This window comes from Pogona vitticeps, chromosome 7, assembly GCF_051106095.1.
Source record: "Pogona vitticeps strain Pit_001003342236 chromosome 7, PviZW2.1, whole genome shotgun sequence".
NCBI lineage: Eukaryota > Metazoa > Chordata > Lepidosauria > Squamata > Agamidae > Pogona > Pogona vitticeps.
This window is the reverse complement of record NC_135789.1, coordinates 29,231,118-29,250,120: the sequence shown is the minus strand read 5'-3', so window position 1 is coordinate 29,250,120 and position 19,003 is coordinate 29,231,118. Positions and strand designations below refer to the sequence as shown.

The 19,003-nt window shown below is 43.5% G+C and overlaps 1 protein-coding gene across 5 annotated transcripts in view; it reads left to right on the top strand.

Moving 5' to 3' along the window:
- Positions 1–19,003, top strand: part of AATF (apoptosis antagonizing transcription factor) — a 95,039-nt gene that overhangs the window by 15,099 nt on the left and 60,937 nt on the right. For all 5 annotated transcript variants that reach the window (XR_012080709.2, XR_012080710.2, XM_072978514.2 and 2 more), the window contains exons 5-8: positions 12,020–12,134; positions 13,519–13,732; positions 15,084–15,248; positions 15,556–15,639. Coding sequence is in view for 3 of the 5 variants with exons in the window: in XM_072978514.2 (XP_072834615.2) it covers positions 12,020–12,134; positions 13,519–13,732; positions 15,084–15,248; positions 15,556–15,639 (578 nt within the window). In the remaining 2 variants the exon portion in view is untranslated. The remainder of the gene's footprint in view (positions 1–12,019; positions 12,135–13,518; positions 13,733–15,083; positions 15,249–15,555; positions 15,640–19,003) is intronic.

Below are 19,003 nucleotides of genomic sequence, written 5' to 3'. Positions count from 1 at the left end.
CCAGCGAAATTCCCCCATAGGAATCACTGTTTTGCGAATCGCTGTAGTGATCGCAAAAAGTCAATGTCTAGCGAAAAAACTGTCATGCGGGGTAACTGTCTAGCGAGGCACCACTGTAGTGTGGAAGGACCTGCGGCTTGTGGATTACTGCCAGCTCCAAATCAGAGAGTACTGTGGTACTAAATATGGGTGTGCAAGTGTGTTTAAAACAGTGGTTTCTCCATCCTGAAGTCTCCGTGCAAAAATAGACTAAGTGGACTCCCCTTTTTGTATCTTAGCAGCTGCTATGAAATATAATGCATATTTTTAAAATATTTTTATGAACATATTTTACAGCAGTCTTGTTTTCAGTCTTGGATGCAACTACCTGAAGTCGCTTCCTTCCCCCACCTATTTGTCTCCCTTGCTCCACCATTTATATTTCTGTTCCCTCTTGCTACTCTGCCTTCATCTCATCTCTAAGCAGATGAGGGTGGGTGCCTCTGTTTTAGGATCGTCCATGTTCAATAGAGTGCCCCCCCACCGGTTTCCATAACCAATGCCAGTCAGAACTAGCAGTCTGAACTTGATTTGCACATTAAAGAGACCCATTAATTAAAAATTCCACCCCCTGGTAGGTTCCCCCAGGATCCCTCTATTCTTTATGTAGAAAAGGAGCACTGGGGTGTGTGCTTCTCTGTTGGGTGCTCATGTCAATTGCACGCCTGGCATTGATCTTTCCTGTGTTCTTTTTTTTTTTTTTTAACCTTACTGAATTTCCATAGGACTGTGTTTATACGCTTTCTCTCTTCCCTCTCCTCCACAGACAGAGAACACCCCCTACAGAAATGCAGTAGATTTTTTGAAGAGAAAGTTAAGATTATTAGCCAGAAGTTTTGGTGGGAAATCCAGGCCCATAAGCTGCATCAGCTGGGAATTTGGAAAAACTGTGCTGTTCTGAAGGGCCTTTGGTCTTTAGATCGTTCTCTCTCTCTCCCCCCCCCCCCTTTTAAATGATTTTTAGATTGTCGTTGGATCTTCATTTATAGAATGTTTTTAATCTGGCTTTAAAATGTTTTGGTAAAATTTACCCAGCTCACTCTGGGTGTTGGGAGCAATGTGTAGCCTGCATAATTAAATTGTAAACTGCCCAGAGAGTGTTTTAAGCACTGTAAGGTGCTGTGGTTTTGACTCAACCAAGCAAGCTTGATTTGGGGCCAGTAGCCTTGCATTGCTGCTGCCTCAGAGTAGCTAGCATCTGAGTATCGCCTCAGTCTCTCAGCACCACTGCTCCCCCCCACCTCTTTTCTACCCACCTCTAGCTTTTTCATAGTGACCAAGTAGAAGTTTGCAACAGAAGTGCTTTCAACCTTTCATGATACTGCAGTTCTGTATTGGCCTTATTTATTTATTAAAATGTTTCTAACCTTCCCTATTTCAGTTGACCACAAGCATCACTTTAAAAGGATCCCATTGGAATGAAGTTTAATTTGGGAAAGAGCCCCGCTTTTCAGCAATGAATAGGGCCAAAAGTGCAGGGTGCACCCAGATACAATGGCTCCAGTAAGCCTGCAAGGCACAGCTCAATTTTAAGCTCATCTACTCAGGAGAAAGACCTGGAACATCAGAGTTGGAGAAACAGCTCTGTTCCATGTCATAGCTTCCTGGGCTATGGAGATCTGGTTAGCCGCATCTGGTTAAACCAATTAGCTGGATTTCTGTAGGAGATGTTGTACAACTGCTCGGTAGTCAAAGCAAGCCAGCACTTGGGTTTTGATAAACCAATACTTTTCTTCAGCCCAAGATATCTCTATTTGGAAAAATGGAAACACCCTTTCTGAGATCCTGGACAGCTTTTCTCTTTCAGAGGAGACTGTACTGGCTTATATGCAGATAAATTGGAGTTGGCATAATGCAACTCTTCTTATGATGCTGGGACTTTTTGCCTTGGAGTGGTGATGCTGATGTGCTATCAAATAACATCCAAATTAATAATGTCCAAAAAGTCCTGTCACTAACAGACCCGTTCAGCTCTTACAAACTAAAGTTCAAGGCTTTGTTTTTTGAGACAGGCCATTTCATGCAAAGTCTGCCTGCTTTCGTACTGCGTTTCATTTTCCTCACTCTATCTTTTCCACAGAATCTTGTGTTCTTGTGATATGTTGGCACAATGATAGCCTCAATTTAGACACTTTTGTTTGTAGCAAGAAGTCAAGCTTGATGTAATCTAGAACCTGCTTATTTGTCTTTCTAGTAACCCACATTTAGTATTTTCTAAATTTTATTTTTAAATTGAAATCTGGTAACTTCCAAGTCCTGACAGTGCTTAATTACTGGTGCTCGTTTGCTCACCCTCCCTCCGTTTACAGTTCCAAGCTTTCTATTTTTATTTATAGCTAATCTACAGTGGGTACTGTTTCAATCAGGGCTGGAGCTGGAAGCCTGTACTTCATGCTGTTGGAGAAACAGCTGGGAATCCTAGTTATTTAAACAATATATAAATCATTTAATCTTGTAATGAGTGAGAGTAGGGGGTTTGGAGCTCTGAAGAGAGCGAGCCATTGCAGGGCCGAGCACTAAGCAATGGGGAATAGGAAAAGCCAGAGACTTTAAGAGTTTTCTTTTCCTTTTTTTCCTATTTACTGTACTTTGTTTGTCTCAGCAGGACTGGGCGAAAAAGGCTTTAAAAAAACTATGTGACTCCTGGCTTTCACCAGGTTCAGAGATAGGATTCTGGGGATTATAATCCAGAAAACAAACCTTTTTCATGTCTGAATGAGATAAAATAGCCCTTTCTACAGTCTGTCTGACCAGGCCTTTGAGGACTCACTCACACCTTAAGAAGGAGTCACATTAAACTCCCTAAAAATCCTGCTCAACCCACACTTCCTTTTTTATTTTACCTGGTTTCAGCCCATATACTTTCAAGCTTATTTTTCTGTGCACGAAATCTAGAAACACATTCTCCTCTTTGTATGCAAAATGACTAGAGCTTGATTTCTTCTTTGAATGAAACTCAAAGATTCTTAGATGGGTACATTGTGCACAGAGCATTGAATTCCAGCATAGTTATGCTCCACCTCCACATGTGTTGTTTACACAAGGGCATGAGAAGGTGCCTGACGCCGGGAAAATAGCTTTTCAAAGCTATAGATCAGCCTCACGCCCATTGGTCCCTACCCAGAGAGCAGTGGCTTTTCTGTTCCTTACTGCCTTATTCCTTCAAGGGGGGGGGAGTCTTTCCCCAGTTGCAGTGTGAACAGGTATTGCTATGAATGAAATAACTATAGTAAAGAAGTTTATTGGAAGTGGCATACAGCTGGATAAAGGGCATCATATCCCTGACATCTGTATATTTCTGAGGCTTGCAGTGAGTTCTGGTCAAGGACAGAGATGGCCAAAATAATATATCTCCTTGGATGTTGTGCATATTTAAAATATACATGTAATGTATACGTGTAATGTAAGGAGGAGTGAAAACTGGTGGAAGAAACATCAGTAATTTAAGATATGCAGATGAACACCATCTTACTGGCAGATAGCAACAATGACTTGGGACTATGATTGGGGAAAATGAAAGGGGAAAGTCCCAAAGCAGGGTTGCAGCTGAATGTTAAGAAGACTATTGCAATTTCTTCCTTGTGTTGTGTAGTTCTTCTGTAGTCATGACGAAGAAATTGAAATAGTTAGAGATTTTATATACCTTGGTTCAGTCATCAATCCAAATGGAGATTGCAGCCAAGAAATCAGAAGTAGTCTGGAAGCAATGGGAAGATAGCAGTGAAGGAACTCGAAAAGATCATCCAGTGTAAGGATGTGTCACAGAAGACTGAGGGGAATATCACCCACCTTCCTATTTTTCTGATCACTATGTATGGTTGTGAAAAGCTGGACGAGAAAGAAAGCTGAAGAGAAAAAAAATTGATTTGTTTGAAATGTGGAGCTGGAAGAGAGCTTGGGGGATACTCTGGACTGCCAGAAAGATGAACAAGTGGGCCCAGATAAATCGAGCCTGAACTGGAAGCAGAAATGTTGCAACTGACACTCTCCTACTCTGGCCACATCATGAGAAGGCAGGATTCTCTGGAAAAGACAATAACGCTGGGAAGGCATCAGGAAAGGAGGAAGAGCAAATATGAGGTGGATTTACTCCTTACTAGAGCCCACAGGCTTGAGTTTGTGAAAGCTGAGCAGAGTGGCTGAGGGCAGGACATTTTTGAGATTGTTCATTCATAGGTTCCCCATGAGTTGTAGATGACTTGGTGGCACATCATAATGTAATACATGTATATTTGAAATAACTTTCTGGATATCTCAGGGGTTTAGGAGTGTGACTGTAGAACCAGAGGTTGGAAATTCGATTCCCCCCGATGCCTCCTGGGAGTAGAGCCAACCTGTGTAGCCTTGGCCAAGCTGTACAGTCTCAGGATTGCCCCCAGAAGAAGGGAAGGGCAAACCACGTCCGATTATTCTCTACCTGGAAAACCTGTGTTGCAGGATACAGGAAGTTGCCTTTGAGTGAGTCAGACCATTGGTCCGTCTTGCCCAGTATTGTCAACTCTGGCTGATGGAAGCTTTCCATGTTTCACTTGGGAGTTCTTTTCCAGCTTTAGGTGCAAATGCCGGAGGCCGAACATGGGACCTTTTATGTAGCCACCTTGAGCTTTACCTGTATTTCTTCTTGGGGTCCATGCAGTACCTTCAAGGAAATCTAGGCGTTCTGTCTTGGCCCCATTTTTTTTTCTGTTTGGCACGTCATGGCCATGACTTGTGTTACTATTTTAGAACAGTAAGTAGACCATCAGTAGTTTGGACTCATCTCTTGGCATTGCAACCTGGGATAGATGATGCGCGAAAGGTGGGCAGCCAGAGGATGCTGCCTGTTCTAGAAAAAGCCACCAAAGCCACCACCCAACTTTGGGGGTGGTGATGTGCCAGAACAGTGGCGTAATTCTTTGTTGCCAAAGTTAGAGGCCTTAAAATGTTAAAGCTTATTGTTATTCTGAGTTGATAATCTCTCCCTTGCTTTAATAATTTTTCCTCATGCCTGGATAGCCCGCGAGTTGCACGATAATCACTCACACAGCTTTGTAATCAATGCCCAAAGTAATAGGATTCCGCTGGCCAACGGCAATTAATAAATTTGTGTCTTTTTTTAAAACACTAGCAAGTCGGGCCTGAAATACGACTGACTGCCTTTTGCTCATTTGCATATTTATTGCAGTAGAAAAATTCTTGCGGAATGATTGATGTTGAGTCTGCCTCTTGAATTCCAAGCAGTGCATTATTATGAAATGAAAAATGCCGGCCATACAGTTGATTAAAGTTGAAGACAGTGGAATCGGTGTTTTTTAAGATTGTGGGAGAATTAAAGGCATATTTTAATAGATGTTGACAAGAAGTGAACTAACAAAAGCAAAGCAAAGGATTTGCTTGAAAAGATTTAATCAAACGTGTTTCTTGGGGGATTAATTGCTGGGGATGACTAGAAAAGGGGGGCAGTGTTGGTAAGAGAAAGGCAGGCCATGTTGTGGGAGGGGGCGATGGTCTGGCTTGTGGATTTGAATGAAAAGTATTGTTCTTGGGCCAAGGTATGGTGCTTTGTCTTTGACCTGCAGTTTAACTCTCCTCCCGGAGCTGTCGGTGAAAGGAAAGGAAACGGTGTCTCTTAATCTCAAGTGTCCAGATCAGGCAGTGAGATGTAACAGATGCAGGGGTTTTCCTGAGCAATGTCTTCTGAGGAGAAAGGGAAATATCGAAGAATACCGTCCGCTTGCGCTTTATTTATTGTGGTATTGATATTCTACTTGATGCAATACAGTCTCTTAAATGGCAAGGTAATCTCTTGAAAGTATACATCGGGCTTCCTTGTCATAACTGAGAAAGGCAGTTCCTGCCCTTCCCCTCTCATCCAGGTTGGATAAACCCAGTTAATGCATACTGTTTACTGCCCATTGTCAGTATAGGGAAGGAGGGTTTCTCCTAAGGGTGCAATAGCTGACATAGATCGAATCCTTTTGTGGCTTCTCTTTCTTTAGAGGCCAAGTCCTCTGGGGCCCATGTGGGAGGAGACCCTTTTGGTGCCATGACAGTGGCGTTCCTAAATACAGGACTTCAGTTTTCCTCCATGGGGATGAACGACAGGTTTTTGGTTGTGTGAGAAACATAACAGATTCACTTTCGGAGTCATTATGGATTGAGGCCTCAACTTATTCCTGGTGACTTCCACCATTGTGTCTCTCTTGGTCCTGTTAGTATTGGAGTGTAAAATTTGTTTATTTGAAATGGCTTTCCTAACTTCTCAGTTAAAGAGACTATTGCCGTGGAGAAGGTATGACGCAAAAGGAAGGCAGGAACAGGAGCAAATTTGGAGGCCCATTCTGCACATTGCAATGTGTTCATGGTCCTTCAAGAAGCTTGCTTTACCTCTAGTTCAGCTTCTGACCTTCTCTTCTAGTGCTAAAGCCCGCCTGAATTTATACTGGCCAGCATCTGGTGCAGCATTAATCACATAAAGGCAAGGTAGGTTAGTGTGGAGAAAGTCAATTTTAAAACTTGGGATGTGGATCGTGTCCAAGATCCAGTGAGGGAATCTCTCAGCATTGTGGCTTGATCCTGCACCCTGAAAACCAGCTGCAGAGTGTTGGACAGACTTAGGAGCACATTTGTAGCACCATAGAGTGCGGACATGGGAGGAAGAAAGGGGGAAAGTCCCAATTCATTAGCATTGGTTACTGGAAAAAAAATATATATATATAAATAAAATAAAATGAGAGGTTAGGCTATATCTCTTACATATTCCAGAATCACCTAAATACATCATAGTTTCTGTAATTTTACTGGATTTATATCCCACTCTTCTCCCTGAGGTTTGAATGCACAGTCGCTCACAGGAATACTAAATAAAGGGTTAAACACTAAAAATATGAATTTTATTTTTTAAAAAAAAAATTAAAGCATGGTTTAAAACAGTTAAATGCAATCTAAAACATATCATTACAAAAAGTACAGCCGGATTTTGGAAGTAACGAGTTACAAATAATGAGTTACTTGTAAGTAGTTCCTTTCCCAAGCTTGTATTTACCATGGCCAGCAGGTTGTAACATTCTGTGTTTTTAAAGACAAACTCTAATTGTTTCAGTTACTTTTGAGAAACAGGAGGAATAAAGAGTCACTGCACTCCAACAAACTCCAATAAATAACGAAATTTATTTTTAAATTTTAACTTTAGAAGATCCCAGTACAAAGTCTGAGTACAAGTCCCTTTGTCAGCAGCTGGTCAGTTGCCGAAAATCCACCAGAATTAAAGCAGCTCATTTCTGGCAAAAGAATAACACAGAGAGGGGCCGTCAGTAGACTCCCAAAGCTGTTAAGATACTAAGATCTGTCTTTCTCCTTCTCTTTATCAATTTCAGTTTTCTTGCTAGTGCCATGATGTCTTTCAGAACGTCTACTGCCTCTCCCTGTCCCTATCTCCCTCCCCGTCTTTTGTTCTTTTTTTTCCTTTTGGCCTTCTGAGCTATCAATTAGCTCATCATCATCATCATCATGTTAGAACTGCAGAGCTGGAAGGGATCCTATGGATCCTCGAGGCCAGCCCCTGTCAGAGAGGCACCCGGGGGGGGTGTCCTCTGGCTCCACAGCCAGAAACCTCAACCACTGAGCTCTCTCCAGCAGATCTAATTTTGCTTAAAATCATTCCGATGGCACTATGTGACCTGTCACCCCAAATGATAACCGCTTGTATTTCCATATTTGTAGGAATAGATTTGTTGGTTGGTTTGTATTTTGTCGAGATTCACAAATTCACAGACATGGACAAAATAAATTGAAGTTGTGACTTAACCGCAAAGTGTGTAGGTATTCATCTGCACACAGACGTGTATACCAGTCCTGGTAGCATAAGTAACTGACTTTTAAAAAAAGAGAAGATAATAAAAGGCAACATTCAAGTGTTACGCAAGATTGACAGAGGTTCCTCACTCTATGCTACAGCATGGAAAAAAATGTGAACGGTGGCTCTGCAGCCAGTAGCCTCCATCATCCCCTCTTCCCAGTGCCTTGACACGTGTAAGAGAACTCTTCTGCTTCTTTGCATGTCAGTCTCATTCTCCTTTGGCATCGGTTCAGTGTCTTCCTTATAAAGTACTGAAGTTTATCTTTACCCTTCCCCACTTTTAATCATGTTGCATCTTTTTAATTAAAAAAAATTAAAACCTCATTAATGCCAAATCTAACACAAATGATCTTAGTAGAGTACTTTGTCTCATGAGCCCTCCTGAGGGTTGGCCCTGATTCTGTAAGTGTTTCAGCATTCTGCTAAACACAGTTTATTATTTCTTGTTCTCCTCTTGCTTTTTTTGTTACTTTCTGTTACTTAAAAAAAACAAACACCACAAATAAGCATGAGGGTTCGTATCAGAATGACAGAGGAATTTGAAATATCCCTCTTGGAATGCCTCCAAAAATAACTTAAAATGTTATTAAAAAATAAATTTTGAAAGTAACTAGAAAACATGATTCATTAAACAAAAACAACTTCTTTTGTGCTTATTGCTTTACGTTTATCTTTGCTGCATTATTGTTATCTCCAAAAGTAACGAGATTTTGTTTAGTTGTTAAGTCTTGTCTGACTCTTTGTGACCCCATGGACCAGAGCACGCCAGGCCCTCCTGTCTTCCGCTGCCTCCCGGAGTTTGGTCAAATTCATGTTGGTCGCTTCAATGACACTGTCCAACCAGCTCATCCTCTGTCGTCCCCTTCTCCTCTTGCCCTCACTCTTTCCCAACATCAGGGTCTTTTCCAGGGAGTCTTCTCATGAGATGGTCAAAGTATTGGAGCCTCAGCTTCAGGATCTGTCCTTCAAGTGAGCACTCAGGGTTGATTTCCTTCAGAATGGATAGGTTTGTTCTCCTTGCAGTCCAGGGGACTCTCAAGAATCTCCTCCAGCACCACAATTCAAATGCATCAATTCTTCAGCGGTCAGCCTTCTTTATGGTCCAGCTCGCACTTCCATACATTGCTGCTGGAAAAAACATAGTTTTGACTATGCAGACTTTTGTTGGCAAAGTGTTGTCTCTGCTTTTTAAGATGCTGTCTAGGTTTGTCATCACTTTCCTCCCAAGAAGCAGGGATCTTTTAATTTCGTGGCTGCTGTCACCATCTGCAGTGATCATGGAGCCCAAGAAGGTAAAATCTGTCACTGCTTCCATATCTTCCCGTTCTGTTTGCGAGGAGGTGATGGGACCAGTGGCCATGATCTTAGTTTTTTTGATATTCAGCTTCAGATCATTTTTTGCGCTCTCCTCTTTCACCCTCATTAAGGGGTTCTTTAATTCCTCCTCACTTTCTGCCAACAGAGTGGTATCATCTGCATATTGTTGTTGATATTTCTTCTGTCAATCTTAATTCCGTCTTGGGATTCCTCCAGTCCTGCCTTTCGCATGATGTATTCTGCATATAAGTTAAATAAGCAGGGGGACAATATGCAGCCTTGTCGTACGCCTTTCCCAATTTTGAACCAATCAGTTAATCATAGACATTTTATAGTTCTCGTTCTCCATAGGGAAGGGGCTGTAGCTCAATGTATAGGGCCCCAGCTTCAGACCTTGCGATTGCCAGTTCAGGTGGAGGTGGGCCAGGTGTGGGCCAGCAGCAAGGCCTTCAAACAGTGCTTTTCCCCATCAGAAGAGGGAAAGGTATTGCAGGGGAAGGGGTTATCAAAGCCAGAAGTGGATGTCCAATCACAGCTGGGTGTGGCTCAGCCCCCATTCAAGTTTTGTCCATTTGTGGATCTGATTCGGGCAGGTGGGGAAGTACTAGGATGAAAATCTGGCCCATAGTCTTCCTGCACTGCCTACCCCTATAGTATGTTAACTAGCTTAAGGCATCCTTGTTAATTCCAGCCCTGCACAATTAAACTAAAACCCTACCTGGTTTGGTATTTTGTCTCCCACACTGACCAGCAGAATGGTCTGGGAAGACAGGAAGCAGCCGGGTGCATTTAAAAGTGTGCTGCCTCCTATTCCTGAAAGTTGTGTTGAAGTCATTAGGACAACTAGCCATTGTTAGCCTTAAACTCCATGGATTTATCCGTTTTGTAGCCATCTGTGAGAAATTGTGAGGGCTAGTTTGATGTTAGTTGTAGCTGGGATTACTGAACCCACAACCCGTCTTTTTAAAATGAATTCTGGGATTTAGGGGCCGAAATGTGAAGGAAACTTGAGTGTGAACAGTTGTACTAGAGAGTCAGCAAAAATCTTAATCCATGTCCCTACAAACCTGGAAAATGTCCAAGTTCAGCACAAAGAGAGCTATTAAGCAGCAAGATTAAACTGCATGCATCCTTGTTGCATAGGTATTGACTGATTAATATTAATTGCATCCTACTTTTCTAAAGTCACACCCTTGAGTGGCTTACAACAAAATATCCATACAAATACAGCAAAAAAGTACACAGGTGGTGCACACAAGTTGTACTGTAGCATCAAGCAGCAGTGAAAAAATAAAAACAACTTTTGAGGTTAAATCTGAATCAGTGATAAAATAATTAGACATTTAAAGCCTACAGAAAAAGATGCTTTCATTCTTTGGCAAATGAGCCTATGAGGGGGGAAATTGACAGAGTCCTCTTGGAAGTACGTTCTGGAACTGCAGTGCCACCACCGAATAGACCCTTCTTCTCCTTACTACGAAATGGGAACTACTAAAGTTGCAGAATTTTGGGCCATGAGTTCTTAATTGCAAAATTCCCAATTATAATAATGCTGCAGCTCTTTTCAGAGATGGCATTCACAAGAGCAGACCTTTGGTCTAGATGGGCGGATCGAAATCAAACAAACAAACAAACAAACAAACAAATAAATAAATAAATAAATAAATAAATGCTGTAAAATAAAGTCTATCTCTGGCTTCACTTTCTTTCAACGATGAAGGAGATGATGACTAGCAGAATGGACCCTCCCAGATAGTAGTTTTCCAGAATGACTTTCACAAGAGCCCAATCCCCATTGCAGAAGTGGGAGATGATCAGGAAATGTCAGGGGTTCCCACATAGGGCTGGGCAAAAATCCAGCAAGAAATCTGGGACAGCTGTTGCTGCCAACCAGAGTTGACTCTACTAGGTTAAATTGACCGATCGTCTGACTCAGTGTAGTAAGGCAGAACTACCTGTGTTCCTTTTTCCCTGAGGGTTGAGATCTTCTCTGTGTGTCTGATAAGAAACTGGGAGCTGAGGGGATACTTGCAGCCTTCCAAGGTCTGAACTTCTCAAGTTTGCTCACCTTGTCGTCTAGGCTGTGACTTGTCTGTTCCTTTTCCCGTGTCATCTTCTGCTTTTAATTATTATAGCCTGAAGGTTGCTTAAACTACTTGTGCTACTCTTCCATTTTCTTCTGTTGCTCTCTTGTGTTTTAACTATGATCAGTTCAGTTTTGATTAACTTCTGGTATGCACTGCTTCAGAATTTTTTTCTTTAATGGGGGGTATGCATATTTGAAATAGTAACATTTATTTTTAAGTCCAAGCAAATCAGCTACTTTATGGATGGATTCCAGCTACATCACCTGCAAAATGTTAGCAGCTCTGTCCCCCTCCCCCCCCCGATGAGCTCTCTGAGCCTAATGCAGTACGTACGCTGCTCTCCTTTTTGCACAGATCGAGTGTCATCAGCAACAGCAACCATAACGCTCACCTCAGCTTCTTCACAGTAATATATCCTGCAGTGCTTTTCACCATTCAGGAATAAATATGTAACGTGCTTGATGGTAAAAATAATTCCCCCCACTTCATCTCCTCTTTGTTCCCTTCTCTCCACCCCCCACTCGTCAGGCAGGATGATGCGATTGTTCCTTTTGTACTCCTCTCGTATTCACTGCGTTAAGCCCGTTTGCAGCTGGCGGGTTTGCCCTTTTGGAAACAAGATGGCAGGCTAAACACACACACACACACACACACACACACACACACACACACACACACACACAAAATGTTCCTGCACTTTCTTATGTTGCGCAACCTGTTTTTCATTTTTCTCCTTCAGATTACAAAGCACTGAAGGCTTTGGTGAGGACTTTGGTAGACCTTCAGGATGAGCTGTTGCATCAGTACTCTGGCACAAGGCATCTGGTAGATGGAGAACAGGTGAAAAAGGACAGGTAATGCAAATCAGCCACATGTTGAAGAACCTGGGAGGGGTGTCAGTTCTTCATCTTGGATTGAGGGCGCTTTTCCTGGCAAGAACTATACTGAGTTAGGCAACTTGGTGCTGTAATGAGACTTTGGACTTCAGCTCCCATGATCCTCGGCCATTGGTCATGTCGGTTAAGGATGACGCAGTTCAAAACACTGGATGGAATCAGTACAGGGCATTCTAATTTAGAGAGATTTTTTTAGGTAAATATATTGAAGGTTTTATAAAATTAAGTGGGATGTGGATAAAAAAAAAATTCCTGCTCCCATAACTTAACTACTCAAATAAATTGACAGTAACATCCAAAAGAGTCAGAAGGAAAATGATTTTTCGCCCAGCACATAATTATCATAAGGAATTTGCAGGCAGAAGTGTCGGAGAAGCCATCAGAGTAGGTGGCTTTAAAAGGAAAGTTGGAAGAACTCATAGAGAAGTTCTGCCAGTGTCCCGTCCTTCCTGTTCAGAGATCTTGTGTCCACTAGATGCCACATATCCTAGGGTGCCTTAAAGTCTCAACAAATAGAGTTGCCACAAGGTGTTTTTCCCCTCCAACAAGCACACGGCTGCCCCTGGAAATTGTCACGAGACACTACAGTCTGTGGGTATAAGGACAGACAGACATCTTTGCAACCTGCTTTTGAGATTCCAGACCTAGATCAAGTTGGAGAACATGTATGTAGACATCCATATGTTGCTGTACTACAACTCCCATTGGCCCTGCCCCATCCTTTGTTGTTGTTATGTGCCCTCAGGTTGCCCTCAAGTCATGGTGACCCCATGAATGAGAGATCTCGAAAATGACCTTCTCTTCGACAGCCCTGCTTGGCTCTTGCAAACTCAAGCCTGTGGCTTCCTTTAGGCATCCCATATGCTGCATTCCACCTTTTCCTGCTGCCTTCCACCAGCATCATTGTCTTTTCCAAAGAATTCCGTCTTCTCATGATGTGCCCAAAGTCGAACAGCCTTTGTTTCAGCATGTGTGTCCCGTCCCCGTCCCCCCCGAGATAGTTCAGGCTTGATTTGATCTAGGACCTATCATAAGCAGTGATTTTTTTTCCTATACTGTCCTCTATTGTGAATAAATAATACAAAATCAATGCAGTTTGTTCCCATTGCTCATTACACTGTTCGAAAAGTAATCCCTGTTTTTACTTGTTATAGTGCTGGAAAAAAGTAATCCATTGTGGAGGCAAAGGCTGACTCTTAGCCCTTGATGGCCTCACACTCCCAAAATACATCCAATTGTCTCCTAAAGCTTTCCAGATTGGCAGCCATCACGGTATCACATGAAGCCTTTCCCTGGATATTCCACCCTTTCGGCCCTGAGAGTGATCTGCTTTTTATCTTAGCGATGAAGAGGTCCCTAGTGAAAGCGGCGGAGAAGATGTAGGAGAGGGCGAGGCGAGGAAGAGGGCGAGGCGAAGGCCACCCAAAAGGAAACTGGAAATGGAAGACTACCCAGAGTTTGCCGCCAAGCGCTTTGCAGACTTCCGTGCGTACAGGGACAGCACATTACAGAAGTGGCATGACAGGACCAAGCTGGCTTCTGGCAAGCTGGGCAAGGTAAGGGTGGCTTATCTAAATTTTAGCGGGACTGGTGTCCATGCCATAAATGCCTGGCTTTCAAGGCCATTGGCTGAAGAAGTTTTGAATACATTCTTCTAGAAAGTAACTAGAATATGTTATTTTTGGGCTAGGGGGGGCCTATGATGTAGCTGTGTGGTACACCTTTGGGCAGTCCACAGGTTAGGTCATGATTCTTTGGCTTCAATGCAAATGCACATAGTTGGTGTATGTGTGGGTGTGTGCATGAGTGCACCATGGGAAACTTAGTATATGCAAAAAGTATATTTCTGCGAAAGACAGTGGGGAGTTTTCATTGGCAGGGCCACTGGCTTTACTCCCACAGTCCACATGGCAGGTGCGTCATGTTTGTGCTCTATAAAGGTTGTGTTGATCTTGATGTTTGCCTTCTAAATGATCCCTTTTTAAAAAAAGAAGAAGAAAAGTTAGTCCTGTGATGAATCATGGGAGTTGCAGTCTAGCCTGCATAGTCACTTAGACTCCATGGTGGTCTGGAGAGAGAGAGAAGACTAGGATTTCCTGTCATAGTGGTTTACAGCTGAGCATAGTTTTTTTTTACTCTGCTCTCATAATTTACAAGCAAGGGGAAACTGTGACGCCAGAATAGGACAAGCACGCCCTCGTTTCCACCCTCTGCAGTGGACATAGCTTAGAAGTTTGCATGTTTTAACAGTGCAGTGCAAAACGCACTCTTGAGAAACTGGCCTTTGTTCTTCTGGTTGTTGTTGCTGCTGCTGCTACAAAGATTCCACAGTAACCAGTGAAGTTATACAAAACTGTCATTCTAACAGAGCGCTTTGTAGTGTGTTTCCCTGCCGTTACAACTCTTGCTACACACTGGTTAAAATAAATGGCTAGTCCAGCTGGAATAGAGCCATTGAAGCAATGAGACTTTGGTAACCTTTAAGTTCCATTGATTCAGTGGGTCTCCTTGAGTTGGGACTGAACATCTAATTTAGCCTTTCGGCCCCTCAACCCACCCTGTGTCCCTAAGCTTGCAAAAAAGGGGGTTGGACTAGCCATTGTTGAGGTCATAATCCAAGTGGTTCACAAGGTCTGGCTGTTTACGTATCTGGTAGTTGTTCCACAAAACAAGTCTATTAAGAGAAGCTTTCTTCTCTCTGCCTGCCTTGGGGACAGTATTTATGTACAATATAATATAAATAAAACCTATGCTGTGCAGAAATCCAGCTGAAATCCCCAAGTAAAGCCTCTCGTGTAGGGAACGCTTTCTGCTTTATCCAGTGGCACAAAAAGATAGAAGGGGGATGTGAGTGCCGTGAGCAGCAGATTTTCCCATGTTATCTGACAGTGCTTAATGTTCTTGCAGGGTTTCGGTGCCTTTGAGCGTTCAGTCTTGACTCAGATTGATCATATTCTGATGGACAAAGAAAGATTACTCCGGCGGACGCATACCAAGCGGTCAGCGTACAGGGTGCTGGGGAAGCTGCAACCAGCTCCTGAGCTGCTTCCGGAAGCTTTGCCAGGGGAGACGGTAAGGAATTTCATCAACTGGAGACCGGGGTGGTGGTGTTTGGAAGCAGGGGTATTATTTGGATTTTCAGCAGGGTATAACAGACTTGCTTGGAGAGGTCACGAGAAGAAAGGGACCAAGACGAAAAAGAAATGGCAACTTATTACATTGAACTGTCGTGCAGTCATCAAAGCAGGAATCAAGCAGGCTATGAATGGCAGAATAGTAAATAAGAGCTGCCTCTAGAAGCCACTGATCATGTATGTAAGCCGGGGTCTAGCCCAAAGAGTTCTCACAAATATGTTGTCTCTTTTTCTTGACTTCCTAGGAGGCCCTTCCCTCAAGTATGTCAAACGCCCACCTTAAGGACCTAGACAAGGAGATCTTTGACGATGACGACTTTTATCATCAGGTAAGATCATGTTGCCTTGTGAGGTGCTGAAATTTTAAGGCATCTAAACATGTTAATTTTAAGGCATCTGAACATGGTGGTTTGTCTCCCCTTCCTTCCGTCAAGCCCTGTTTCAGGACAGACAGCAGGGAAAGGGCGCAGGCATAAGCCATGTTTTCAATTTCAGACATCATGATCAGCCAGAGTTCATAAGCCAAGAATAAACCTTGGTTCAGACTATGGTTTGTAGCTGGTCAATAAACGATGGCTTGCTGGCGGATGTATTTTTGCATGTTGCAACAAGCTAGAGCTCAACAGACCATGCACCAGGGCTAAGCATAACATGTGAATGCAGTCTATATTACATAACGCTAACATACTTTCTGAGTTTTAAAAAAATCTGACGGGCTGAGCACTCAGCTTGCATGTATTATATTTATCAGAGCACCATGTTTTGGTTGCAGCTTCCTGCATTCAGCAACAAGGCAGTAGAATAGACATACCAACCTGGTTTGTCTCCTATGGGTTTGAGTGGGATCTGAATTTCCAGCTAGCGGGGGAGTCTTGCTGGATTGCCGCAGCATCTATTTTTTTCAGACTGGGGAGACTTCCATAATCTGTCTAGTCTGTGCGAGCGACTGCTAGAATTTGATAAGACTGAAGCTTGAGCTGCCATCAAGGCAGCCTACCCATCAGCATGTGTTGCTGAGACCAAGCAGTTGACCCGGGCGAGTGGGTTAGGACGGGATGTCAAGTGGAAGGATGAGGTGGGAGCCGAGGGTTGCAATCGCAAGCGAAGGTTTTTTTTTTCCCCTTCATTTCTTTCAATTTGGTGCTTTCCTTCTTCAGACCGAATGGAGTGTGTCTCGTCTTTAGTCATCCTCTCCCCAGGTAATTGGGGTGCCAGGGTTAATCTAAATTAAAACTTAAACTAATAGAGGTCTTGGTGAGGAAGAGAAGCAGACTGGGTCTAAGCAAATGAGGCTTCCGTGGGTAGTTGCGTGCTTGGTTATTTCCTTTGTATCTGCAGTCTTGTTTTGGACTGGGGTGACCAGTCTGGAGGACAGCAAGAACCGGCGTATTTTCTCCAGTAAATGTGCAAATAGTGGCTGACATCTTGTATTTAAAAATTGCCTATGGGAAAGACTGGGTCCTGAATGCCGGCTGTTTTGATGGCTTATCTTTACCCACTGATTGGAGGAAGGCAGGAGCGCGTTTCTCGGTGCCAACAGTCCTTGAAAGTTTGGTCACTTCAGTCCTTGCTCAGATTTAGCAGCAGGCTAAGAGAGTTTATTTGCAACCTCGCACATCCCATGTGGACATACAAGCATCCCCTAAGAGGCACAAGTATTGTTGCCTGTTGTCTTTTTGCTTCCTGCCGCCTCCCTCCCCTTCGTGGCCTTCTCTCTTCAGACCCCCCCCCCCTTTCCCCGCCATCCACACTATGCTTCTTGGGAGAGATGATCTGTAAAGATTACCACTTCATTGTGTCCCAAGTAATTGAGAAGATGCCAGAGACCTCTTGACAGATGCCGCTGAGTACCTGTTCCACTGACCTGGTTAATTTTCTTCCGTTGAGCGGGATTTGGCAGCGAGATTGGAACTGTGAAGTCTTATTCGTTGATAAGACGGCGAGGAGGGAAATGCGGCTGTATGTTTTCTGTCACTTCGCAATTAAACTGGCTTCATAAAGAGCATACCTTTTATTTGTCACCTGAGTAAGCTGGAGCGGAGACGCTGCTCTGGGGTGGAGTGGGGAAGAGTGGTAGGCAGTATTTGGAATAAGGTGTCGTCTCCCTCCCACCCCTGGTGTTGTGTGATGTGTAATGGGACAACCCTATCGCAGTTGTATTATCGGGAAGAATCTTCCATCCTTGTCGGGCGTGCTTTGTTTCAGCCCTGCTGCTCAAACCGGAATACAAAAGCCACATTATACTTTGTCAGGTCCTTGAGCCATCTCTTCCTGTGTTGTCAACACTGACAGGCAGTGGCTGTCTAGACAAGGGCAGTTTTTCAGATTTAAAAGTGTCAGATTGAGGATGAAATGGGATAGAATGAACACACATATGCGAGAAAGTGGTTTAGATTAGGAATATCCTATCTCTTTCCCCCCCCCAGCCCACAAAAACACACACATGCAGACCCCTGCATTTTATTCATCCGGAAAACAGCTGAACGTGAGGCTGCAACAGCTCCTCTGGCCTTGGATTCCCATTGTTAATGCAAAAAAAGCGAGCTGCTAAGGTGCTTCCTGAGTTGTAGTTCTTTGGGAGTCGCCCTTTATAATGCACCTCCCAAAGAACTAATGGGCAGCAAGGCTTCCTCTGTGCCCGGGAGGGCCTAGCCATTGCTGGAGTCCAAAATCAAACCAAACAAAAACAGACAACACAAAAAACCTGAAAGGGCCCATACCTAATGTAGAATGCAAGTAGCCTGATTGCCCATCTTTACTGCAGTCCTCCCATTCTTGATCCTGATCTATCTAGAATAAAGTACCATTTTTCATTCCGGAAAATGAATAACAATTTGAAAAAGAAGGCAGCGGCGGAAAGCCTTGGAACAGAAATCGGGGGGTGGTGTGTGTGTCATACATTCCTTTGCTGTTATTGTGCTTAGGCCTGTGTCAATGGTGACCCAAGATAAACAGTTGCCTTATACAGAGTCCTTCACTGTTGCCTGCGTGGACCAGCATCAGCTGTGCTTACTGATCCTTAGGGCTTTTGGCAAGTTTCCCAGTACCAAACCGGCTTGGAAACAGCTCAAGTTACTTTATCAGAACATTGGCCTGTCTGGCTTAATATTGTTGACACTTGACTGGAAGCCTCTGTACCGGATTTCAGGTAGGAGTTTCCCCCGGCCCTGTCTGGAGGTAGCGGGTGACCTACCATTGATCTACCTCAGCTACATGGCTTCTCCTGTTAAAAATTCGGAAGGCTGATAACAAAATTGAGCTCAAGTGTTGCTTTGAGGAAAGAATGATTCTAGAAACACAACAAGGTGCTTTATCAGTTTTCTCAGATCATTGGTCCATTTAGCTCAACAACGTTGTGACCTACCACCGTCTTTCCCGCTCTTGGTGTCTTGTACTGTTGGCAGGCACAGATCTGCTTTCCAGCGATTTCTCCCTCCAGCTTCTTCTCCTACTTTTGGGAACTGAACTCTTGTAAGCCTGCTGCAAATCCGTTGTACCGAGAGATCCCGAATTGTCTTTCTGCTGAGCCCTGTTTTATAAATTTATTTGATTGATTGTTAGATTTCCATTTGCCTTCTCTGCCGTGAGCTCAAGGCAAGGTCCATGGCTCCCCTCCTCTTCGCTTTCATCTCCCAACAACCTTGTGGAGGAAGTTAGTCTGGTCAAAGGCTGTGTGGATTTAAACCCGGGTCT